Below are 27,458 nucleotides of genomic sequence, written 5' to 3'. Positions count from 1 at the left end.
TTAGGTTGCTTCTATATCCTGGCTATTGTAAATAGTACTGCAACGAACATCGGGGTGCAGGTATCTTTTCGAACCATGTTTTTCTCTGGATATAGGCCCAGGTGTGGGATTGCCGGATCATATGGTAGCTCTATTTTTCGTTTTTTAAAGAACCTCCATACTGTACTCCATAATGGTTGTACCAGTTTACATTCCCACCAACAGTGTAGGAGGGTTCCCTTTTCTCAACACCCTTTCCAGCATTTATTGTTTGTAGACTTTTTGATGATGGCCATTCTGACTGCTGTGAGGTGATACCTCATTGTAGTTTTGATTTGCATTTCTCTAATAATTAATGTTGAGCATTTTTCAGGTGCTTTTCTTTTTTTAAGATTAGCCATTTGTTTTTTTGTTTGCTTTTTTGTTTTTTGGCTGCGTTGGGTCTTAGTTACAGCACGTGGGATCTTCATTGCGGCATGTGGGATCTGTCATTGAGGCAGGCAGGCTCTTCATTGTGGTGTCTGGGCTTCTCTCTAGTTGTGGCATGCAGGTTCCAGAGCGCACAGGCTCAGTAGTTGCGGCGTGCAGGCTTAGTTGCCCCACAGCACGTGGGATCTTAGTTACCTGAGCAGGGATCAAACCCACATCCCCTGCATTGGAGGGCAGATTCTTTACCACTAGACCGCCAGGGAAGTCCCTCATGTGTTTTTAGACCATCTGTATGTCTTCTTTGGAGAAATGTCTGTTTAGATCTTCTGCCCATTTTTTGATTGGGTTGTTCTTTTGACATAGAGCTGCATGAGCTGTTTGTAAATTCTGGAGACTAATTCCTTGTCAGTCACGTCATTTGCAACTATTTTCTCCTAGTCTGTAGGCTGTCTTTTCATTTGGTTTATGGTTTCCTTTGCTGTGCAGAAGCTTTTAAGTTTAATTAGGTCCCATTTGTTTATTTTTGTGGTTTTTTTTCCATTACTTTAGGAGGTGCATCCAAAAAGATGTTGCTGCAATTTATATCAAAGAGTGTTCTGCCTATGTTTTCCTCTAAGAGTTTTACAGTGTCTGGCCTCACATTTAGGTCTTTGATCCACTTTGACTTTACTTTTGTGTATGCTGTTAGAGAATGTTCTAATTTCATTCTTTTACATGTAGCTGTCCAGTTTTCCCAGCACTGCTTATTGAAGAAACTGTCTTTTCTTCATTGTATATTCTTGCTTCCTTTGTCATATACTAATTGAGCATAGGTGCATGGATTTATTTCTGGGCTTTTATACTGTCCCACTGCTCTATATTTCTGTTTTTATGCCAGTACGATACTGTTTTGATGACTGTAGCTTTGTAGTATAGTGTGAAGTCAGGGAGCCCAATTCCTCCAGATCCGTTTTTCTTTCTCAAGGTTATTTTGGCTATTAGGGGGTCCTTCGTGTCTCCATGCAAATTAAAAAAATTTTTGTTCTATTTCTGTGAAAAATGCCATTGGTAATTTGATAGGGATTACACTGAATCTGTAGATTGCCTTGGGCAGCACAGTCATTTTGACAATGCTGATTCTTACAATCCAAGAACATGGTATATCTCTCCATCTGTTTGTGTCATCTTCGATTTCTTTAATCAGTGTCTTATAGTTTTCAGAGTACAGGTCTTTTGTCTCATTGTGTTGCTTTTAAACGTATTTTAGATATTCATATTTTAGCTTTAAAAATTTAATGTTTTTAAAGAGTTTCAATATTAACACACTGTATAGCACTTAGAGAAAAGCATATCATTATTTCAAAATTAAAAGAAATCTCATAGCTCAAGGAATCCCTACCAACAAAGCATCATGGAAATTCTCTTCCTAAAAAGCCAAAGACTGTCTTCAAATGTTTTACATGACTCAGCCACTATTTATTTTCATTCTCTCTAGGCGAGAAATGACCTTTTGAAAAAACAAAATCCTATAAAGTTGTTTAGACATATTTCCTAGTCCAACAGTAATAAATGTAATTTTCTGGTATAAATTAAAAAATAATGAAATGTGTGGAACAGTTGGTATTTGTTCATCTTAACCTGTTCTTCCTACTCCCAACACTTGAAATAGTCTTTGGGTTAGAGTGGCTCTGGCGAAGGAGACAAGAAAACGCTTTCCAGAAATAGCACACACGTTCCTTCATAAAAATAAAACCAGAGTCTTGGTTTAAGTCCAGCCAGGTTGGCTGCCTATAAATTCATTATCAACCTTTAACACGGCCCTAATGTATCTCCCCTACTCGCTGGCCACAGCAGAATTTTAATCAGGCAGTTCCCAAGCAAAGGATTTATCCACACTAGAGCAGACCTGGTTTGGAACATTTTATTGGCAATACTGGTGTCATAGTTAGGAACCACAGACTTTTGTCAGACTGGGTTAGCTTGAATGACAAATATCAATGATCAACTATATTTGAAATATTGTTAAAGTACCTAGAAATAATAGGCATTAAAATTCATTCCATTCACTGCAACAAACCTCTAAAGATTTCATGTCCTCAGTGGAACCGGCATACTGTAATTGTTATTTGGAACTTAATGTAACCTCAACAGCAACAGAGAGACAATGCAGTCCTCTCATTATGCACATGCTCTAGGATCGTTTATTTTAATGCTTTCAAATAAATATGTTCCATGCAGCACACCACAATAAATAAGGAGCAGCAATGTTCTTCTAGTAAATCCATTCATAATGTGAGTCACCGTGTAAAACGCCACATCTCAAGTCTTTGGCCCTGTACCATAGCATGACACCACATCTGCACCTAATCATATCTGGCTTCATATGGATTTAATAGGACTATGCCAGAAGTGCGTGTAAGCACAAATTTAGCCAGAGGTTTCCAGCTATTAAATACAGCTACTAAGTAGTTAAAAGGCAAGAACTCAACGCAAAAAGGCTCCTACCTCCCCATCCCCACTTTTGAGACAGAAATATAAAGACAGAAATGCTCTGGTGAATGTCAGGTCATGGACAGTATACATCTGGAATACTTGGAGCAAAGCTGGCACAACATGGCACCTAAACGGTCACGGCAATACTGATACTGAATGGACACTGAATACAGCGGACTTGATGACTGCAGATGCCGAGCTCTAGAACGTCAAGGTGGGGACGGCTCATTTCCACTAGGCAGATAACTCAACGGTGCCTTCCTCCTCGCTGTCAGCTCTGTTCGCACGAATCTCCACGAGCGTCCTGGCAAATCGGGTCCACTCATCATTGTGGGGAACTGCAAGCTGCAAAACAAATTAACGGAAAATGGTGAATAAGGTATCTTTCATGCTGAAAGCCTTGAAGCCTGCATGATTGTTCTTCTTGAAACAGATGATTCCCTTGGAATGTAAGGAAATCAGATAGTCTTCCTTGAATCAGATCTCTGAAGCATTGCTCTTAAACTGATAATTTAAGAGAATGATGTCACTCTCAAAAGCAAAATCGCACGTGGGATTTATAAAACATTAAAAATTTATGTAAACTATATAGTTCATACAGTATCCAAGTTAAAGCACTTGCAGTAAGAAGACCAGAATTACAGCGAACACGACAAATAAAAACTGCATTACTAGGAATTTGAAATAACGGTGGTATTGTCTTCCTAAGTCGATGCTATTGATCCTTTTCTAAAAAGTGTTGCTAACGTGCCAATATATATATGACAAGAGTATAACTTACATATTCAAAGAAATCTTACTACTATAATGTGACATTTTGGCTTTTCCAGCAAGATCGTGTATGATGATGCCAATGAATAATAGTAACTAAGATTTACCAAGAGTTCTGCTCTAAGTACTTTACATGTATTCTACTTATTCCTCACAGCAATCCTATGTAGGATAATATTAGCATTTACATTTTACGAAAGGAGAAATTGAGGCACAGAAAGATTAACTCATCTTGCCAAGGTTGCATAGCCAGCAAATATCACTGCCAATGTCATCTGGTTCCAGTAATTACATGCTTAGCCAGTATGCTACACTGAATCACCAAAAAGAGGGATTATAAAATTTCCCCAAAATATCTTCTCCTGTGCACAGTTCAGTAAGGAGAAAATTAACCCCACCTGACACAAACTGCATGTATGGATTTTTGTTAGGTGTTTTAAAGGATAATGATTACTCTACATGGCATCTAAAAATGAATTGTCTAAAGGTATCATGCAAGTGTTTGGAATAAAAAAGAATTATGTGAAGATGAGAAGCAGGATCAAGTACAAGTCTGAATGGTTTTCATGTAATAAAATTTGTTTCGACTGTAGAGCCATTTTCTTGGAAGACTACCCTGTAAGATGATGTAATCCATCTACAGATACTAGTGCTACACATGCTATCCATATATTCCATAAACATTAATAACACACAATCATCCCAGTCAATATACATTTTCCAAAATAAAAAAGCAAATAAATCTAAACTTTGAGATCACTTTTACAGCTGAAAAATTTCTTACTATATCAAGCCAGACATTTAGGACTTTTTAAAATTTAATTTTATTTATTTATTTTTGGCTTCATTGGGTCTTTGCTGCTGTGTGCGGGCTTTCTCTAGTTGTGGTGAGCGGGAGCTACTCTTTATTGTGGTGCGCGGGCTTCTCGTTGCAGTGGCTTCTCCCGTTGCAGAGCACGGGCCCCAGGCACGCAGGCCTCAGCAGTGGCGCAGGCTCAGTAGTTATGGCTCGCAGTCTCTAGAGCACAGGCTCAGTAGTTGAGGCGCACGGGCTTAGCTGCTCCGCAGCATGTGGGATCCTCCTGGACCAGGGCTCGAACCCGTGTCCCCTGCATTGACAGGTGGATTCCCAACCACTGTGCCACCAGGTAAGCCCCTAGAACTTTAAATTTTTATTACAGTTGATGATATCCTCAGATACGATCTATCCAAGACAGCTTACTGGAGGGTGGCATCATCATCCTACAAAGTACCGTCCTTCAATTAGTGCTCTGTCCTGAGGTTAAATGTTTCAAGGATTTAATTCTGGAAATGATATACAGGTGGGAGAAGTAAGTTTTTTTTCTTTTAACAACTTTTTTTTGGGTACTTCTTTGTTATTTCTTATTTGGAGAAACGGAGTACTAACAAGAACTCTCATTTAGTCGTATGAGTGAGTTCTGGATGGTTAAGTACTTCCCTAGTTATTGAAATGAATCCAAATTCCTTTTTAGACAGTGACACAAGTTCACAACAGTCTTGAATGGCACTGTTACCCCTTTGCTCAGTTCGTTTTCTCAACTTTGAGTTATTTTCCTATGCTCCACTATTCATTTTTCTCTTCAATTTTACAAAATACTGCACTGGGGAAATGAAGTCCTCAAAATAAATTATACAAAGAGCTAACAAAAAGTATGAGCAGGAAAAGGTTGGCAACATATTTATATGAAAGAATAGGTCCACTCTTCCTTGTCTTTTCTCCAGCTCCTGACCAAGCCCTCCCAGAAAGAACCACAAAAACAAAAAGCCCAAGAAGATACAAAAGCGAATCCTGATAACATAACTTTTTCTCATATAAGGTGAGAATCAAGTTAAATCTAAAATGCCTCGTAACTTCATGTAACGTTAAATATTGGAAAAAAGCAGATCTCACTAGTAAAAGTGATATGCTCGAGGGGTTTGGCTTCTAAACGTAACACTGTACTTATTATTGGTTAAAATGGCACAAATTTAAGTTACTATATGATACCATATGTAATGTTTTATTGATAGCAATGTATAGAAACAATATACTAAAACAAAACAGGTCAATGTGTTTACATAGTTTCATGTAGTGGTAACGGCAAGACTTAAGAAACAACTATAATATTATGAAACATTAAGGGTTGAATATGTGTCCAGGTACAGTCTGGGACAGAACTGAGTATCACTGATGACATATAAAATTGTGCATCTAACTTTTCAAAGACAAATTTTTTGGAAGTCTTGTTCCTTTATTTGTTAAAGAAATCAAAGTAGTAATTTTAATATTTACCATTAATAAAACATAAAATTTAAAGGGTTTTGTAAGTAAAATCTTTGAGGTTTTTTTAAAAAAATTGAAGTATAGTTGAGTTAAAAATTGTTTCAGGTATGCAGTAAAGTGATTCAATTATATATACTTCAGATTATTTTCTATTTTATATTACTACAAAGTATTGAATATAGTTCCCTGTGCTATTCAGTAAATCTCTGTTGCTTATCTATTTTACATATAGTAGTTTCTGTCTGTTAATCCCATACTCCTAATATATCTCTTCCCACCCCCATCTTCCCTTTTGGTAACTGTACGTTTGTTTTCTATGCCAGTCTGTTTGTTTTGTATCTACATCCGTTTGTATCATTTTTTAGATTCCACATATAAGTGATATTATGATATTTATCTTTCTCTGGCTTACTCCACTTAGTATAATAATGTCTAGGTCTGTCCATATTGCTGCAAATGGCATTATTTCATTATTTTTTATGGCTGAGTAATATTCCACTGTGTATCTACACCACATTTTCTTTATCCATTCATCTGTCAGTGGACATTTAGGTTGCTTCCATGTCCTGGCTATTGTAAATAGTGCTGCAATGAACATTGGGGTACATGTATCTTTTCCAATTAAGAGTTTTCATCTTTTCCAGATATATACCCAGGATTGCTGGGTATGTGGATTGCTGTGTGGGATTGCTGGATCATATGGTAGCTCTAGTTTTATTTTTTCTCAGGAACCTCCATACTGTTTTCCATAGTTGCTGCACTAATTTACATTCCCACCAACAGTGTAAGAAGGTTCCCTTTTCTCTACACCCTCTCCCAGCATTTAGTATTTTTTGCCTTTTTGATGATGGCCATTCAGACCAGTGTGAGATAATACCAAGTTGTGGTTTTGATTTGCATTTTTCTAATAGTTATGGATTTTGAACATCTTTTCATGTGCCTGTTGGCCATCTCTATCTATGTCCTCTTTGGAGAAATGTCTATTTAGGTCTTCTACCCATTTCTTTGATTGGGTTGTTCAGTTTTTTTGATACTGAGTTGTATGAGCCGTTTGTATGTTTTGGAGTATGAGCCGTTTGTATGTTTTGGATTAGCCCCCTGTCAGTAGCAGCATTTGTAAATATTTTCTCCCATTCCATAGGCTGTGCTTTGCTGTTACAGAAGTTTAGGTCTGATTTGGTCCCATTTGTTTATTTTTGCTTTTATTTCTTTTGCCTTGGGGAACTGATCTAAGAAAATATTGCTATGATTTATGTCAGAGGATGTTTTGCCTATGCTCTCTTCTAGGAGTTTCATGGTGTCATGTCTTATATTTAGTTCTTTAAACCATTTTGAGTTTTTGTATATGGTATGAGGGATATTGTAATTTCATTGATTTACATGTTGTCCAGCTTTCCCAGCCCCACTTGTTGAAGAGACTGTCTTTTCTCCATTGTATATTCTTGGCTCCTTTGTCACAGATTAATTGACCGTAGGTGTGTGAGTTTATTTCTAGGCTCTCTATTCTGTTCCATTGATCTATGCCTGTTTTTGTGCCAATACCATTGCTGTTTTGATTACTATTGCTTTGTAGTACAGTCTGAAGTCTGGAAGGGTTATGTCTCCTGCTTTGTTGTTTTTCCTCAGAATTCTGGGTCTTTTGTGGTTCCATGTAAATTTTAGGATTTGTTCTACTTCTGTGAAAAATGTCATGGGTATTTTGATAGGGATTGCATTAAAGCTGTAGATTGCTTTGGATAGTATGGCCATTTAACTATTAATTCTAATCCAAGAGCATGGATATCTTTCCATTCTTTGAATCACTTTCCTTTATCAGTGTTTTATAGGTTTCAGCATATACGTGTTTCACCTCCTTGGTTAAGTTTATCCCTAGGTATTTTATATATATATTTATATTATATAAATATATTTATTTTATATATATATATATATATATATATATAAATAAATATATATACTTTTTTTTTGGCTGCACCCCACAGCTTGCGGGATCTTAGTTCCCTGACCAGGGACGGAACCAAGGCCCTCAGCAGTGAAAGCAGAGTCCTAACCACTGGACCACCAGGGAATTCCTGGTAGGTATTTTATATTTTTGATGCTATTTTAAATGGGATTTTTAGTTTCTCCTTCTGATATTTCATTGTTAGTGTAAAGAAATGCAACAGATTTCTATATATTAATCTAAGAATGAATTTTATCACATTTAAAAGTTTCTGATAAAAATATACCCTACTGTGGAACTACTGCAATACATTTGACCTTTTCCATGGTGATGGAAATAATAGTGCTATATTTGTCCTTAAAAATACAGATTCACCCTCACAAAATGTTTCACAGTATTCTAACATATCTTTTTGATCTGTGAAAGTTTCATTTAGGTTGGGAAAATATTAGAAGTTTGTTTTTTTCTTTTTTAAATTGCTCTGCCAAGCATTTTCCTCTCTAGAATACCATAAACTTCACAGAAAAGTTAGCTTGTTTTGGTTCACACGCACAAAATTCTTGATTAGAACAGGATGAGAACACAATTGCTTCTAGAAACTTAAATTTATCGACCTCATCCTATCACACTTTTTCATCTAGCTGACTATAAAAACAATCCAAGATCATCATAATGTCAGAAGGTGAGGTGCATACTGCCCCATTTTTAGAGCTAAATATCACCATCAGGAAGCACTTTAAGTATAATCTTAGCTTGAATGTGTGTTCACAGGCTGTTTCCACACCCAAAGTAATAATTTTTGGCATCTGAATTACTTGTAGGTAAGACCAAACAGGTATCCTAACACACAAGACCACCACTCTTTTCATTTTACTTCTTTGGCTGTAAACAGCATCTGTTTGGACAGAACTGTGTCCTTCTTACCCTTGGCAGTTCCTGACTCTTCTCACCTGGTTCTCTCTTATTAGACATGTCTAGAAAAGAAGTTCATGAGCATAAGTGCATCTGAAACTCTCTCTAGGAGACTTTTAATCCAATTTTACCTTAATCATTAAGTAGGATAAAAAACTCTGCTCGTTTCTTTGATTAAGAGAAAGACTGCTGTCATGCCCTTCTAACTAGCATATATATATATCTATTCAATACTGATTTAGTCATCATGGACTTAGTACCAGCTATATGGCAGGCACTATGGTAGGACTAAAGATACAGTGATGAATCATTTTGGCATATGATGACTATAAATACTAATTATAGTGTTTTCTTAGGTCAAAATGTGTGAATATTGGCGTAGGTTTTTTTTTTTTTAAACTTTACTGATATTCAGAAAGTGAGTAGAGTAACCTAAAATTTACCTTCTTACAGTGATAACTGCAACATTTCCTGGTATGTGTTGTGTGTCAAGCGAGTAGCAGGGAAGCAAATGGCATGTTAATGACATGGCTTCAGCCTCTCTTCAGGTTTCTGTCAAGGCATTAAGGCTAAATCTAGACCATCACTATGGATTTTTTCCCCCTGAAAATAAGTTTAGAATAATTTTCAAACAATTTAAATTTCTGATAGGAAGAATATTCACAAGTGTCTAATGGTGATGAACAATTTCAATTAATTTAAAAAACATATTTGAGAAGCACTGTGAAGGAAATAGCCCAGAGTTATATATCAAGGGACTACCATAAAAAAGGGCCCGAAAAAATTGACCAGTATTGTCCTGAGTCAAAGTGGGTCTGGAAACATTTTGGGCCTTCAGATTCATCCACCAACATCCACATCCTAGGTCAGAGGTGACTCAGATTCTTCTACTGCTTCACCCAGGGTTCACCACTCGCCAGTTTACCACCCCCCTTCGCAATTGGATGATTGTTTTCTAACTTTTTGCTAAATGTATAAAGCATTTTTGTGCCAAAAGCACTCAGGGAGCCGATTCCTGAGATAACAAAATCTTAGCTCTAAGAGTAGGTGCCTCTTATAGATATGATATGACCATACATTTACAGCCAAGGGAACTAAGGCCAAAGGTAGTTTGTGAAGCAGTAATTTGGCCCTAAGGAGGAGGTAAAATGAGCCTTAGATTTGGACAGGAAACTTAAGTCCTGCTTTCATCTTGGTTACTGGCCATGGTCAGGCACTTAACCTCTCATTGCCTCAGTTGTAAAATGGGGATGATGGTGTCTGACCCATTTATCAAAAGAGATGTGGAGAGGATGAGAAAGGTAATCTAAGTGAAGAAAGTACTATGAGTTCAACACAGAATAGTTATGCATTCTTGTTCTATGAACAGTTACTCAGATTGAACATGTTCCTAAAAATCACATATGTGAGTGGCATACGTATCAATTCGATATCATCTTTGTGGTTTTGCTTTAAAAATTAATTCTAATTTTGCTATGTGAGGACATTAAGAAGCAGACCTCTCTCTGACAGACAGGAAACAGAAGGACAGGGAGCTGAATGATTTGCTCAAGACCATGTAACTTACCGCATGTCAGTGTGGGCAATCAGGAGCCTTACCCCTTTAGGAAATGCCAGCATACCATGGCAGGCAGGTAATGTGTTTTGAGTCACCTGCTCAAAGATTCTAAATATTTTTAATCTTCTAAGATTCCTGGAAGATGTAAAGGTCAGAAATAAAAAGCAAAAGTTGTGGAAAAATTCATGAAAATTGATCGTTTTCATCCTCCCCCTTCATCCCCCTAGTTCTGAGGCTGTGTCATGGGTCTGCCCCCCAGCCTCCTCCCGCCTGAATGGAATGGAGGATGCCCCTAGATCCTGCCCTACCCCATCCCCAAATAACTAATTAGGCTAACCACTGGGTGTCCTGCCTGGGCTTCCTGGGTTTCTTGTGTACCTAAAGGGAGGCACAGATCGCACAATAACTAGATTTTGAGAATGGAGCCAGGGTTGACTTTTTTCCACCTCAGACAGCACCCAGATGATATGGTTTCTTTCACAGCTCTGCCAATAATTTCCTGGGTGTCCTTAGGAAATGTATGTTTTAACATCTTCACTTCATTTGTGAGAAAAAGGAATTTTTCCACTAACTCCTAGGACCATTGTGAATATTAAACAAGATCTCCCCCCAAATATAAAAAGCTTAAGCTCAGTGTTTGGCACATTATAAACCCCAGATAAATGATGTTGTTCACCCTATATTTTTCCTTCTTAATGTTAATTCCCTCTCCTCCAATTTTTTTCCTTTTTTCGCTTCCTTACCTATTTTCTTTCTTCCATTTTCTTCTTTTCACCTACATAGAGCACTGCATTTTTTAGAAGTACACCTTAGATTCGATCATATTTGCTTTCTTAAAAGCCCATACAAATCATTTCCTAGATAGCTATTATTAAATGTATGACTGAGTTTCACAAACTGGGTGTGGGGAAAGGGTTCTTTCAGATCACAAGAAAAATCCTGTCAGAGGACGTTTTGTTAATTTAAAAATCAAATTCCAAGTATAATTATTCCTTGTAAATACACACATACACATGCATCTTTTTCATTTTTCAAATATGACCAATACAGCTTTGTCAACCTATTTTTTTTTTATAAATTTACTTATTTACTTATTTATTTTCGGCTGCACTGGGTCTTCATTGCTGTGCATGGGCTTTCTCTAGTTGCCGCCAGCACGGGCTACACTGTGTCGTGGTGCACAGGCTTCACATTGCAGTGGATTCTCTTGTTGTGGGGCATGGGCTGTAGGTGCATGGGCTTCAGTAATTGTGGCACGTGGGCTCAGTAGTTGTGGCTTGTGAGCTCTAGAGCTCAGGCTCAGTAGTTGTGGCGCACAGGCTTAGTTGCTCCGCGGCATGTGGGATCTTCCCGGACCAGGGCTCGGACCCGTGTCCTCTGCATTGGCAGGCGGACTCTCAACCACTGCACCACCGGGGAAGCCCAAGCTATTTCCTTTTCATGGCACTTTCTATGGTGGGAGTCTACATTTTTAGCTCAAGTTGTAAGGCCTTGTAACCACTGAACATGCTGTTATAAAAGTCAAATGACTTTTTATAACCAGGGTTAAGCACACAAATATCATGCATGTGTCCCTTTTTATAAGCACATGGCTAACCATTCTAAGCAGTCCTCAGTCAAGCCTCCCTCATTTGTTAGTAATTTTAAAGGGTTTATAGTACCTAGCAGCTGATTTTAAATAGCTGCATTATCTGCAGTAACTCCTACCAGCCCAATGCTGTATTTTTTATGTTAAGTATCCGTCTCAGGCACTGCCTAGTATAAAAGCAGGTTACTTTTTAAAAATATCTTGGATAATTAAGACAGAAAGGCATTCTGTAATTTCAGTGTGCCACGCTTAACGTATCTGAGAACCCAAGCAAATTAAAATGAGTAGGACTCCAGGTTTCAGGATAAATATTCCAGGATGTGTGGTTCGGCAGCATCTTTGTCATCTTTCAATTAAATGGAGTCATTATAAAAAAAAAGTCTGAGACAATTACGTTAACCATGGATTCCAAAGAGATACACAATTCAGCTCCTGTATTAACCTAAAAATGGAAGTTTTCTTTAAAACGATATCTTACGAATTACCTTTTCACTTTAATGCACGCTGATTTTGTTGTTCTTGTTGCTAATGCATTTAAAGAAACCGTGGACGTGAACATGGGTTTCCACAGAACAACTGCTAAACCCTTCTAAGCTCTAAAAGCTTTTTAAGAAGTACAACTCTTAATGGCACCCCAATTCAGGAGACTGCGAACTTACCGGTGTACAAACACACATTTGTGTTCAGAGGAAGCCTATATTTTTTAGGACACTTCCCCCTTCTCCACACACACAGAGGGAAGCAAAGCGGGAGGTCATAAGCAATGAAACAGCTGCCAGAAGAGAACGAGACCAAGCTCCACTGTATTTAACTCTTGGGAGAGTCTAGCATCACTGGTAACAATGGATGAAACCACGAACCAAAATTCCAAGCCAGAATGCCAGTATACAGAGCGCATAAGTATCCTACTACAGTGCTCCACCACGAAAAGATATACTGTGTGGTAACTTAGTATTTAGAGAAGTCCAGAAAGTAGAAGTTACATTAGTCTCCATTCTGTAGCATCTGCTGTTACCAGTCAGTAGGTCAAAATTTCTGTGAAATTTAGCCTCATGCTAAGCTATGGTAGTCTGATGATATCTGATTATTTTTTGGTTAAGAAAGAATTTCTTTTTTCTGAAAATCCCATCTAAGGGAACCCTCTATCCACCCATGAAGCTTGAGATCTTTCTGCTAAAGTTCTCTTCCTAGTATCTTTAAATGAGTGCTTGACTTTTATAGCATGTTTGTTAGAACAATACTTTTAAAAAATCCATTACCACCCAATTAAGGAAAAAAAATTAAGTTAGGACATAAAAGTCAAAAGTAAACAGTAACAAATACGAGTCTATATCAATTTCAATAAGCCAGCAAACACGGAAGGAAATAATTTTAAACATTATTCTTAAAAAGTGAACATTTAGAACTATGCTTCATGTTAAAATTTAGCATCATGGGAAGTGTGACAAAATTCTGAAGTTTTTACCTGAGGGGGGAAAAACCCACACAGCTGAAAAAGGGTTAATTCACTATGGCTTAACGATGACCTTGTTCACATTTGTATCAAAATCTTGTCACTCTCTTTTCTTTAGAAATGTCTTCAGCATTATTTTTCTATTATTTAGAACAATCTGTTTCTCTGTCCAAAAGATGGAAAAAATTGCTAAAAACTTTGGCTGGTGGGCAACAATGGAAAATAAACTTTTTAAACTTCACTACCATTCTTTGTCCATAACACAAAAGATCAAGAAACTGACAGGGAAATGAAAAAGCATATGCTACTCAAACTGATCTTTCATACCAGCTGACTAAACGTATATCCTTTCTCTTTCTGATATTAACTATAGGTTTTCTAGTAAATTTCTAGCAACCACTGCATCTAAGCAGTTTTGACAAAAAGAAGGCTTATTGCTAAGCATCTTAAAAACATTTACCAAGGTAATAAAAGAAATGTTATTCCCTCCTACTGAATGTTTGGGCATAAAAGAGGTATTTTTATAATGTAGTTCATGATTTACCATATCTATAGTGTCCAAAAAAAGCAAAATGAAAAAGAAGCATTTTTCCAGTGGTTTGACGACTATTTGAATAAACTGTTCCTCTTCTGTTACCTCTAGTGACCAACTGCTCACTTTTAAAAGCAACGGAGGGGCTTCCCTGGGGGCGCAGTGGTTGAGAGTCCGCCTGCCGATTCAGGGGACGTGGGTTCGTGCCCCGGTCCAGGAGGATCCCACATGCCGCGGAGCGGCTGGGCCCATGAGCCATGGCCGCTGAGCCTGCGCGCACATCCGGAGCCACACAAAAAAACGGTAAAAGCAAAGGAGGGGAGAGTGACTGGGATAGAGACTGGAGAGGAAGGACAAGCACTCTTTTCTAAATATATTTTCTATATATCTTTTACCATGCAAATATAGTCAAAAGATTTTTCCTGTCCATTCATCTATAGCCAATGTGGAGGCTGCCCTCTGAACGCTTCACACCATTAAGCTTTTCCTTAACCTTCAACTTTCACATGTGAAACATTCATTCACCGAATTATTTACTGAGTGCCTGTTATGTGCCAGGCACTGTGCTAGGCCAGGTTATCCTGTTCAAATAGACAACTGGCAAGTACCTATGTTTCTGTGGATGTGGCACTCTAAAATCAGAAAAACTCTACTGAGGAATGTGATAAGCCAAAGGAGGGCTGCCAGACTGATTTTTTCCCCTCAGTCAAAGGGTGCCTAGTTCTTAGGATACTAGAAGATGTTCAGTTTTTTCCTAAGGGTTTTTAATGCCAAGACAAATAAAAATAGAAGATCCTGTCTAAATGTTGAGGACAAAGATCTCGGGGAATGGACCACGATCAGCTTTATCGGCCAGCCTCAAAAGTAAGAGTGCAAACTTTCTTCTACAATGTTAAGCTCTGACATTCCCTAAATGGTTGATCAGTAATTCATGTTTTAAAATGGGAAAGATGTTCTGATAGCTGACATTCTCAAAAATTCATGCAGACCTTCCTTGAAAGTAGAATAGAATGATTCATTCACTTCCTCCCTTTGCAAGTCCAGCCTGTATGGCATATAAATATTTATACATCAACATGTATATAGGCAGATATTTGATTTCATATTCTATTTTAGATATACCAATAGTAACACACATACTCGCAGAAGAAGCAAATAACTTCATTTCTATACAGGCCAGTGTTAATCTAGACTCACATATGATTGAAGCAGCTTCATGCTCGGGCTGGTCTAAGCTGTGATTTGAGGCTACCGTTCTAAGCGGTAATTTTTCAAGATAAAATTTAGCAGTTTTGAAATTCTAAAACTAAACACAATTTTGCTAGACATAAAAAAATATTAACACTATAATTAATGACTGCTTCAAAATCCAAATTGCTATTGAAGACGACAGTTTGAAACCACAGAAGAATCATAAAGATGATGAATGATACAAACTGATACTTGTTTCAGAAGGTTTATATTCAAAGACCATTTATCACCAAAATGGGAATATATTAATTTCATTGAATATTGCAGATTACGCTGCACACATTAATTTGGTTTTTATAAAATTAGATATTAGTGTTTTCACTTAATCAACTACTCCATAATATATAAAAGTCATTAAGTATTATCAATTCAGAAAAAAGTGGCTTGAAAATATATTTAAATCCATTTTTATACACTAATGCTACCTGAATAAGCACACTATTTATATAATAATTAGTTTAATCATGGTCTTTTACATATGTAATTATCAAAATAAAAGCCACTGTGACTACATTCACTGTAAGATAATTATAACATTAATTGGAATAGCTCTTTTCTTTTTACAACACTTTTCCTAGAAGAAATCAAGTTAATACTAAAATTATAATCGTCCATTTTAATCAGATTATTTTATTTCAAATATAATTTATTATGACATGGAAATGAATATATTATTTCAAAGTAGCTTATTTTATATAATTATATTTATTAGCACCCCAAATCTGCCCATGCAAATATATGCCTTTGTGCTTTTGACTTAACTGCACAGGTTTGTGGCTATGATAATAAAAATTCAGGTTAAAAACTGAAAAGTCCAGTTGAAAAATCCCAAATGTTTTGCTTCTATGTCATCAAATATCTAGATATTACTGGCAGAACTAAGTATCTGGATTTTCAGTTTTTATCTGGATTTTGGCATCACAGAATAGTTTATGCCAAAGTCTTTGCAATGGAGGGAAAAACCAAAAGAAGTGTTTAGTATCAGCAAAAGATAAAAATATTGTTTATCTACTGAAGAATAAGCTACTACTTAAAAGACCTTCAAGAGTCTAGCAACTTACGGCCACACTCATTTAATGAGAAACACAAGTGTTTTGGGTGATTATAACTGGACTCTGGTAAGCTGAGCCTAGCTCTGCCCTTCTCTTCTGGAGGCTCCCAGAGCTTAGCTATGCTATCAGGCTCGTCATCAGCAGGGGATAATGGCTTTCATAGAGCACAATAATTAAATCGACTGATTTCGAGTGCAGTTCTTTTTCATTAAGGAACTCTTATTTGAATCAACCCCCAAATTTCACTTTAACCTTATTTTGTGTTCTGCATTCCCCCCTTCCCCACAGAGGGGGATTATTTAGAGCACAAATTCCTGTGGAAAACTGATGTAGGCACTGTCCTACTGGAAAACATGAAATCGTTCCACAAAACAAACAATTATTGCCTCCGTGTAATCGACTTAAGAACCATACGTGTATTGTTATTTATTTTGTGTTTTGCTCAAACCCTTTTTGACTCCCAGTACTTCCAGTTTATCAGGTGCTCCTACGTAGAACTGCTATTTAAGCTGCAAGGAAAATGGCTCATGGAATCTCTTTGCTTTTATTCTTATTCTAGCTGGCTATGAGAATGGTTTGAGGCACATTTTAATAGTCCTCTTACATTATCATACCTTGACCATCATTCTGCAGTATATTGCACAGGTCATTTTTCCTATTGGGAATCCAAGTAAACTTTTCATTCTAATTTTTAATTTCAGCTTTAAAATATATTCAAATGAACATTTAGCAACTAAGATCTGATGCAGGCAAAAGTAAATAAATAATAAATCTTTTTAAAAAATGAACATTTAAATTCATGCTTACGGTTTTAGCAGTTGCATTTGATCTCTCGTATTTCTCCTGCCTTTTTCCTTTCTAAAAAATTTTCAAGGCCTTTTTAACACATTGACAAATGTCAAATTTATTGTGTTTATTAAAATTTGTAATAAAATGACTGCCATTCTTTTGGCCCCAAAGAGTCATCTCAAACAAGCTATATGAAATGTTGCCAAAGCTCAGGGTTAAACTTTAGAGACTAATACACATTTCCTTAGGTAATTAGTGAATGGGATACCAAGCAAATAAAGCTGGGACGATAAGATTTATTCATCTCCCAAATTAGTTTTTAAGTTGCCATTTTATTTTTCAGATTCTACTTTAGGCTGAAATGATTTTGGAATTTTATCATTTGACTACTGTAAAAACAATCAGGGATTTGAAACTTATGAGTATTCATCACAACTGAAAACAGTCTTCTCTAGAAGAGGTTAATGGAAAAAGAAATAATAGGAGGTGGAAGATAAACTGCTTCTTTCACAACTGGTGCTGCAAACAGCATTCTAACTAATTCAGATAAGCAGCAAACATATTGTTAGGGGATATTTATGACAGCTGCATCTGTGTGACAGCAATGAAGCATTAAAAATGGCAACGGGCTTGCTATAAAACACATCTGCAAGAAAGACAGGTAGCTAGGCTGACGATCAGTCATCAGGACACGTGAATAATTCTATACTCACTGGCCCATGTGCTGGTAAAACCAGCTCCGTACGTATATATAAATAGAAAAGCTCGCTATTCGGTAAAGAGCCACAGCAGGGAGTAATTTTTATTTTTAATTCTTAAGAATATGTGTGTTCACACATCATTTTTAAAAATCCAACAATGATGAACAGGTCTCCGAGTGTATTCTGAAGAAGAATACACTCAACATTTTCAGGTTATATTTGTAGTTAATTTCTGACTTGTTATCTTACCCATCTTTCAATTAATTTAATGGGATCATACAGCTCCAAAACAAACAGACTGCATCCCACAGTTTGGGGAGCAAAATCCTGGAAACTTATTCAAGAGCTAGGCTCATTTTCAAGTGTAGATCTTAGAAAATTTAAATGGTGCATGCAACCACTGTCTATTTAAGTAACTTTTAAGATGCATGAATAGAATTAAAATTATAGCCAAATAATAAAAGGGGTCTTCTCTGTCTTTCACTGAATTCACATAACTTCCATTTACGCTCATGGGAGTTAAGCACCTGCTCTGCAAAGAAAATAGACCCCTATCTGTGAAAATAAACGTGTACAGTATATTTTCCAGATACAATGCTCAAATCAAACAACCAAAAATGTATGCTATATAAACAAAGCATCATGTGGCCTACGTGAAAACACTTGTTTTATATTTTACCTCCTTAGTCGTAGACCTTGAGATATTACTCATGCCTTTGCTATTTAAATGTACCAGAAAGAAAAAAAAAAAAAGGATGGACAGACTCAATCTGGTGATTTCAGTGAGCTCATACACAATCCTCTGTTTACCCCTTCAGGAGTTCATAATAAATTGCATCAGTAAATCTGGATTCGAGCCACTGCTCTCTGCCATCATCTTAAAAGTCATGGAGGACAACAGAGAGGAGGGCATGATCATGGGCGCACTGTGCGGGGACTCCCTGCAGCAGCTGCAGCCTCGGCTGGGACAGGAGATGAGGCAGACGACTGTTAACGACTGTGACACCAGAGTCCCTTTCCGCAGCGCCCTTCTGGCTGAGTGTGAGGTCTCACAGGAAGGCACGTCTACCTGGACTTGAATGGAGCTCTCTCCATTGGCAGTCACAGGAGTCACAGAACCTCTATCAGGAGGTTCTTGACACCGAGGTGCACAGAGAAAGGCTGCCCCTCTCGACTCCACCTAAAGTAGGCATCATAGAGATCTTTCCCAAAACTCTATTATACTTTCAGTTAAAATTATGATGTGATCAAAAGAGGGTTGTGGGGAGGTAAATTAGAATATCCACCAAATATCCAAATATGATATTTAGAATATAATGTCATTGCTATTCTCATCCAACATTTTTGAATAGTCTTAAGGAATAGGTAATAATAATATCATATGGCATGCACTACATTTAACCATAGCTCTATAAAGATTTCTCCTTCCTGATTGTCTAGGTCAAGGCCAAAATTTTTAATTTCTAATCTGCATTGTGAGTGGTATTGAAAGCAATACTCTTGTGGACAGGAGGGAATACAGACTTTGAGGGGCCCAGTGCAAAATGGAAACATGGAGCACCTTGTTGAAAAATGTCTTAACAGTTGGAAGACAATGACAACAGAGCATTAAACCAAGCTCAGGGCTCCTCTGCACGGGGCCCTGCAAGACGGCACAGGTGGGACAACCATGAAGCCAGCCTCGCTCTGAAACAGGACCTTACGAAAGATAGCCTGCTGCCCCCTCCTCCCATCTCCTCAGCCTAACGGAGGTCTCAGTCAAGTAAACCATGGGAGAATGAATGTGAGATGTCCTCCGGTAGACAGACACCAGTTCTATGTACTGAGGTCCCGAGGAAAATGGAGCAACAAAGTGTCCTCTAAAAACTACCATTTACTTCCTGATACAGATTGTATTGTAAGGCTTATCTAAAAGTGTTCCATCTTCTTCCTAGAGGGTTCCACAAAGCAAGGTTTTCTATCCAAAGGCCAGCGTGACCCTGGTGATGGGCTCTGTTTTAATGGGGCCTGGAGGACTAGTTTTGGATACAGATAATGGTAGCACTGTCTCCTGGCAATCTGATCCTCAGTGACATATTTTTTCTTTCTCTGTATTTTTTTCCTTTTAAAATCACTTCCTGCTTAAACCCCTTCCCTCTCGTCAGTCGTGCACCAGCGTTGGATTTGACCTCAAATTCTAAATGGGCCAGGTTGCCGTGAAGGCGCTCCACCTGGCTTTCTGCAGTGTAGGTGATTAGGAAGGCTGGGGAAGCACTGTTTAGGGGGTGCCCTTCTAAGGACAGCTGTGCTCTGTCAGGTCTAGGTTTAGTGAACGAGACAATAGTAATTACAGTAATGGCAGCATTTGCCTATGAGCTACCATCTCTCCAAAGTGGGCTTCAGCTAAACTCAGCTGGAGGAGTTGTCTTTCCTTTTAGGAATGTGGAACCTCTACAGAGTTGGTCTTCAGAGACTTAGAACAGGCTACAGGGGCAAGCAAAGAGAAACAGAAAAGGACCCCTTAATTTCTCCCCCAAAATACATATACATATGTTTGTAAGGCATTTACAAATTTAAGAGAAAAACTATACTTACAACAAAATTATCTTGTAAAGTCTGAGTTTTTCTGAGCTATAGGTTACTTTTTATCAAACAATACAGAAAGAACTGTTCAAACGTATAAGCTTATCCTGATTTTCGGTCGTTCAGAAAAGGGCTCGAAGATTATATTATTACCTACTCTCAATGAAAGAGTATATCCCCCCCCCCGTTTTTTTTTCCCCCCGGTAGTGAATTTGTAGGGATAAACAACCCTACAAATTTTGGGGCCTATTATATGTCACAGAGATTTTTTTCTATAGCCTGTCTAGACTCCAGACAACAGGTGAGACTGGCCTAGAGTTGCAGACATTTCCATAGTCTGTAATGTCCCTTAGAAAAGTAAGGGCAATAATACTAAAATGAAAACCAGCCTGATCTGCTGGTACGATAGGAGAAATATGAGTATGACAACACTTTACAACTTAGAAATGATGACAACAACCTAGGAAGAAGTTTTAGCAGCCATATATCAGCCAAAGCAACTTCTACAAAATCATACATACTCCCCCAGTATGAGTCATATTCAAGTAATGTTGTCCAATGGCTATAAAATCACCTTATTGCAGAAAATTCTGTATATATGTTATGTTGTATTTTCTTATTGCCTAGAGGTGGTGTGTGTGAATGTATATTACATATATATGAATATATGACCACAAATTATTTGTGGTCAGCATACAGATTTTTCAAAATGCCTTACTTTAAATAAACCAGATTGTTAGACTATTCTGCTTTTCAGCCCTCTTGGATAAAACAATTAATGTTGCATATAATCTTAAGAGAATTAAGGGACGTTATGTATAAGCAAGGGAAGTGGAGAAAAGAGTTTTTAAATTTCACCTATTTTCTACCATTTCGTCTCTGAGCATGTCTCCACATACCTATTTTCTCTCCTACAATTGTACTTGTTCTAAACAAAGGAAAGGAGGAGAGAAACCTTTTGTTTCTTTATATTCTCCTTCTTTGCTACCTTTTAAATTTTTAAATAAATGAACCAATGTAGAATAAGTGTTTTTGTTGCTTGGTTTTATGATGATGAAGACCATGAAAAAGATGCACTGATTTTAAATATTCATTGAAGAAAATATTGCTTTAAAAATATTGGCAATATTTTTAATTCAGAGGGTATTCTCTTTCTCAAAGACTCCAAACTACCTCCAAATGGTCAGTAGTCACTGGACCATTTGCATCTTCACCACTGGGGATGAATATTAACAGAGTCTTTGTCACTGTTAGAATGACTCAGCTTATGACATCAGGAGTAGTTGAGGGGCAGCGGGGGGACGGCGGGGGGGGGGGAGTCTAATGAAATAGACGGCACGCAGTGAAAACAAGAGATTCTTCTAGCTGTTCTCCTTAGAGTTGTACATCCCCAAACAGAAGACTCCCATCTCTGAAGTCATTTAATTTCTGTCTCTGGCCGAATTAAAACACATACATACACACACACACAAACACCATCCAGCTTGTTTCAACACAACCAACTCTACCATATAGCATCATCAAAAGTTCCATTGTAGAGCAAACCATCTAGGATTGCCAAAATTATAGAAAGCTCATTGATGAAACCATAAAGAACCCTTCGCAGTGTGATCAGCTATGCCCATCCACCAGGCACTCAAAGAGCACTCCCAAGGGCTAGGACATTATATACACAAATGCAGCATATTTCCCCCCGGAATGCAAATGTTAGATTCATATTACACGAAAACAATTTACACAACACTCTTGTTTTGCTTGAAAGTTCAATATTTTCTTTGTCTTTAAGAAAAAACTCTTTAACCAAAATGAAGGTTTTTGTCAATACTTTCTCATAGAGTAAAAACAAAGATATGCTTCTGTAAAATTGACTGATAATGTAACATTAAGTAGAGTATGAATATTCAAGGAGATTTATATGGAAAAAAAGATGTAGTTTTTTCTTTTGATATGTACCATGATATTCAGAATGACTTTACATGTCATATAACAGGATAAACCGGAGAAGTACACACTGCATATAATAACTTTGAATATCATGAAAACGATACGAAGTTCTGATTCACCTCAGCTTTTTTAATTGGCTACTTTTAATTAAAGAGTAATAGTATATACCTTTTAATTGAACACACCAACTAAAGCTTGACTTTTCAAAGTAAACAACAAATTCCAAATTCAATGTTCGCATGATGAATTTGGCAAACTTTTCATTTTCATGAAGTGGGGGGGGGGGGGGGAGCGCCATGCTCCATCACAGGATGGCTGGGAATTCTACAGCGCTCTGAAAGCCCGATCGCTAACTGACGCACGGCCCTGTGCGTGGACGCGGAAGACCAAATTAGGCCCTGAGGAAGTCTCACTAAACTCCCACCGAAGTCAATGGAAATTTGCAAACGCACTCGAGAGGGCTCTCAGGGCCCACAGGGTGCTGTCAATAATTTCACTAGGTCTTCAAACCAGATACACAAGCAAAAACAAAACCAAAAACACTGAACAACAAAAACAAAATCAACACCCAAACCAAATAACATGTACCTCTCCGACGTCATAGATCCAAATACGGCCTTCTGAGTCCCCAACGGCAACTTCTTTGCCACCTTGAGCCCAACGAACACGGTTTAGGGCGGATGCCCCCTCAATGGCCACACTTGCTGTTGGAACCTGCCAAAGGGGTTACGACAAAGAATCTCTGAATATGAACTTAAATATACGAATTCACAACGATACGTTTAACTGGATGAGCCACCACTGCCTGCATGTGCATTAAGTACTATATATACCTTGTGCAGGGGTGAAAAGGATTCATTGTTCTTAAATCATATGCTCCACTGAATTAAAGAGTAGAGAGAAGAGACACTTTCACAAAAAAAGGAAAAGAAGGAGAGTCTTTTTCCACAGTCAATGGGCAGTGAGTGACATAAATATTTCTTCCGATTATGCAGGGTGCACAAACAACATACAAACACAGCAGCTAAATGTGATACTTCTTGATCAGGTCATGATTTATGGATCAATGGAGGGGGAGATTTCAGGATTTACCAAGATTAAGGATACTCTAAAAGGCGGAATGGGGTATATGGTGGGAAAAAAGTCATATTAAGGGTCTTCAGGGGAAAAAAATGTATTGATCCCTCAAAACCTCATCAGGGAGGGGATGCTCAGAAGAAGAAAAAGCAAGCAGGTGAGAAACTTCAAAACTGCAAGTTCTCCTTTCTTTTTTCTTTTCTCACCCCCCCCCCCCCCCGCCACCTTTTTTCTTCCTCCTAGCAATACCAAGGTGTAGGAAGTTCTCCATAACTCTGAAAATGTCCTCAGGGTGAGATCCTGATAGAATGTAGCACTTACTTGTAGAAAAGGCCTTACATCTCCTTTAATAAACACCTGAAATCTGACAATGTTGATAATTACAATATTAAACATTATTAAAGTGAACCAGAGGTGCTGAAATGGAACCTGCAGTATTTGTTACAAGAACCTTAATATTTGGAAAAAGAATTTTAGTGGGTCTGCCCCTCTTTTCATCATCAGTTGTGTAAACACTCATCTTGAAGGTTGGAAGTTTATAACTGATAGATCAGATCTCCAAGCCTTCTACAAGAAAGTTGAATAGGAAATGACAATAGCCCATTAAAAATGAAAAAAGGTAAATGTTAAAATAAAAAAGGAAAAAAAATATATAGTGAAAAGAGGGCCACCAACATCATCTTATGCCACTGTTTTAAGACCTGTGTCTAATAAACATGTCCTATTAGGATGGAAACACCACATGTACTGTGCCTTAGCTCCCCTGGCATTCTGCTATTCAGGGAATTGAAACCATCTGTTTATATGATATTATTCACCCAATACCTATCTTTAAAATAGCAATAAAAACTCCATCATATGTAAGAATCTATGTTTAAACTTAATCTTGAAATCAATAAAAATTCTTTTACCTGCTTAAATCATTGTATGTCAATTGACAGCAAAAATGTCAAAAGTCCCCAGCTCATTTTTTTTTTAATACACAATTTCTACAGTAAAGGGACCTGCTGTGCAGTGCTGGAGACTGAATTTTTAACCAAACTTTTTAAAGGCCAAAACAATGTGAATTTAGTTTGGGCCATAATTCTGTCAATGCACTTTATTATTAGTGTGCTACTCAGCAAAGAAATCTGCGATTCAGCTATAGAGTTTCAGAGTTAACTTTTAACTCCATAATTTAGAGAGATCATACAGGATCCTACTTTCTCTAACGCTAGTTAATAACAGATTTTATCTGTGAACAATCTCAAAAATTGAATAAAAAGTATTTAATCTTAATATAATACTCAAAAGAAAGTGATTTTTTGGATACATTTTAAATTATGCCTAAAACATTTTAAAGAATTTTATTTATTTGGAATTAAGTAGCAAACTGGAACAATTAGTATTTTAACCATTTAAAAATATCTTTTCATAGATATTATAAGTGGTTAAAAAAAAGGCTATCACAGTCTATAACATGTGCTAAAAGAATTATCAAATGCATGAAGAAAATGACAAAAATATATTTTATTAGTTTGACCAGTAATGAGCTTTCAGAAGTTGATGAATCTACAATGAAACTAATCCATATATTGTCTCTGGCTTTCTTACTCTTGTATCTCAGTTTCGGATATATTTTCATATTTTTTTTAAAGACTCAATCATTTTAATTGCAAAGACAGGATGTATATACATAATTTACTACATTGTGTAGAGGTGACACTGAAGTAGGTGAATATGAACTATCCTTGCATAGGAGCAGTCGGAATAACTTGGTTTAAAAGCACAGTATTTTGAACAAGGACAAAGAAACACTAAGACTTCAGGTTTTTTTTTTTAAACAAATCTAATTCCTAATCGGACAAATATTTGAAAAATCTTATTCAACTTGATAGAAGGCAAAAATGAGTGTTTTAAAAAGTGTTCAGTTCATTACTGGATTTGAATGAGACTCAACGTATCTACTATTATTGTGAAAGCAGAACTACGATCACCGCAAAACTAAACGATCTGCATGCCAAGTAACCATTTTTAAAAATGGTTAACAATAAAACACTTATGTGGTTGTCTCTTGATACCTAGAGCGAGGGAAGGGAGAACACGTTTGGCAATGCTGAGATATTAATTTTGTTTTACCTAAAAAGCCGATTAAAACACAAAACTAAACGAGAAGAGTTATAGAGGAATTACTATGGAGTTGGTAGAACACTCCATTACATCATAGTTGAGTATCACCTGAACTCACTTCTACTAAATCTGATTTCTGACTGGGTCTCCTAAATCAATCTGGAAAATGTGGTTTTGGTTGTTTAGAGTGAATTGAGTTTATTCTAGCAGATAGAAACAATATGATTTTAATCAACGGTGATGAAAGACTTTGGGAAACCATCACATCGTAGAGTAATAACACCTTTCTATAAAAGCAGTAATGTTATAAACATTTCAACATCTGAAATGATGGGCACTGCACGTATTCATGCCCTTTATTTCCAAAGATGCTTCATTACATAACTCTTGTCCTTGTCATACACTTCTGGTAGCCAAAAGGAAAAAAAAGACGTAAATGGAAAGTTTTTTTAAAAGACAACTATTTGGCAGTGGTTTTAGATGTATATAATCTTGCAAGATACAATGACTCAATAATAACACCTGAAGGATATTTCCCTGCCCCCTCCCAGAAAAAATACTAGGGGAGCCTGTTCCTCCTCATATCCTCCAGCTGTAGGCTGCCTAATTAAAAAGGCTGAGCTGTTTCCTGCTCAGAACACTTCAAAAGACCTCTCTCTCGTTCTCCACTTGACATGTAGTTTTCAGCACTTGTTCTTCTTACCTGTCCATTCCTATTGATGGAGAGCTGCCCTGAATCACAGACCAGGAGACGACGACGAGACAATTTTATTGTATTAAACTGAAGGACATTTAATATTCACGTTTAAAAAACCCAACCAAAAACTCTGCTATCTGAATTAGCACGTCAATAATTTTGAGAAAGTGTAAAAAAGGAAAAATATACGTGGCATAATTTTTAAAACATTAATATATATAGCAAAAATTTTTAAAAGACTATTTCCTAGTGTTAATTGCTTTTTGAAAACATTTTTCACTTGTGAAGGACTGTAAATGTGACATGTTAAAATCTCATTAAAAAAATACTGAGTTTAACATACATGTTCAGAGTCTGAAACTTATAAAAGTCTGTGAGTTCGGTATCTTAGTCAAGGATTATTCACCTTGTAAATTTCAAATGGAGAGTAGATCTAAACATAAACGGTCAAGAGAATCATCTTTTATGGATTTAAAACAGAAATTGTGCAAGTAGCAAACACCGGCGAATAGCCCTTTTTAAAAGCCCAATCTCAAGTCAAAGTCCACAAAAGCTTACTTTTCCAAGTGTTTGCCAATAGAGTTATTTCAACACCCTGAAATATGCCCGAGTGTCCTTTCCCGCAGTAAAAGGCGTGAACACGTATGGTTTTGCTCTTTGCAGAGAAGGGTCGTCAATTGTCCAAGATTCCGCCACGGTTTAGGGATGAAGTGAGATTAAATGATTTGGGGCCAACGCATCTGCCAATACCCTGCACAGCAGCGGAGAATGGGGGGTCGGCAGCCCAGCTGCAATTGGAGGGTCTGTCCAAAAAAGGCCATTTCAGAGAGAGGGGGAGACGGAGAGAGGCCGACGGCTCCCCCCTCCCAGCCCGCCCGGCCCGGCGCCTGCGCCGCCGCTCACCTCTGTGTCATTGTTGAGGTTCCAGAGGTCCAAGCGCCCCATCCCGTCCACGCAGGCAAAGAGCGCGGGATGCACGGGGGACCACATGACATCGTACACATAGTCTGCATTGTCTTCAAAGGAGTAGAGCGGCTTGTTGTGCTGTAAAGCAGAGAGACCGTGAAGACTTTGTGGCGCTGCGGCTGCCTCGGGCTGTCTAGCGAGCCTAATTAAAAACTTTGCACATTCACAAAGTGTCATAAAACTTCCCGAGATGAAAGTCCTCGAGAAGGTGGACCGCAGCTTTAATGTTACTAGAACTGTCCACTGGCATAAGTAAATACGGTGGGGGGAGGGGGCGGGGGAGGCGGGGAGGGACTCTTAAGGGGCTAGGGGCTGGGGGCTGGGACGGGCGGGGGAAGGCGGTTTCAGACACAGTCGTGCGAGACATTCCAGACAGGTGGCCGGGGCTGC

At 37.7% G+C, this 27,458-nt stretch overlaps 2 protein-coding genes across 5 annotated transcripts in view; one reads left to right on the top strand and one right to left on the bottom strand.

Moving 5' to 3' along the window:
• SLC25A13 (solute carrier family 25 member 13) overlaps nt 1–27,458 on the top strand; it is a 297,241-nt gene that overhangs the window by 219,927 nt on the left and 49,856 nt on the right. For all 3 annotated transcript variants that reach the window (XR_009541995.1, XR_009541993.1, XR_009541994.1), the window contains exons 21-22: nt 5,395–5,489; nt 14,032–14,223. The gene's annotated coding sequence lies outside the window, so the exon portion shown is untranslated. The remainder of the gene's footprint in view (nt 1–5,394; nt 5,490–14,031; nt 14,224–27,458) is intronic.
• DYNC1I1 (dynein cytoplasmic 1 intermediate chain 1) overlaps nt 2,300–27,458 on the bottom strand; it is a 295,343-nt gene continuing 270,184 nt past the window's right edge. For both annotated transcript variants that reach the window (XM_060157069.1, XM_060157070.1), the window contains 3 exons: nt 27,006–27,146; nt 22,808–22,933; nt 2,300–3,225 (listed from right to left, as the gene is read on the bottom strand). In XM_060157069.1, coding sequence (XP_060013052.1) covers nt 3,115–3,225; nt 22,808–22,933; nt 27,006–27,146 — 378 coding nt within the window. In that variant the 3' untranslated portion in view covers nt 2,300–3,114. The remainder of the gene's footprint in view (nt 3,226–22,807; nt 22,934–27,005; nt 27,147–27,458) is intronic.

The sequence above is a fragment of the Lagenorhynchus albirostris genome, chromosome 8 (genome assembly GCF_949774975.1).
Source record: "Lagenorhynchus albirostris chromosome 8, mLagAlb1.1, whole genome shotgun sequence".
Taxonomy (NCBI): Eukaryota; Metazoa; Chordata; class Mammalia; order Artiodactyla; family Delphinidae; genus Lagenorhynchus; species Lagenorhynchus albirostris.
Note: the sequence above shows the minus strand (reverse complement) of the source record. Positions and strands in the feature narration are given on the sequence as shown.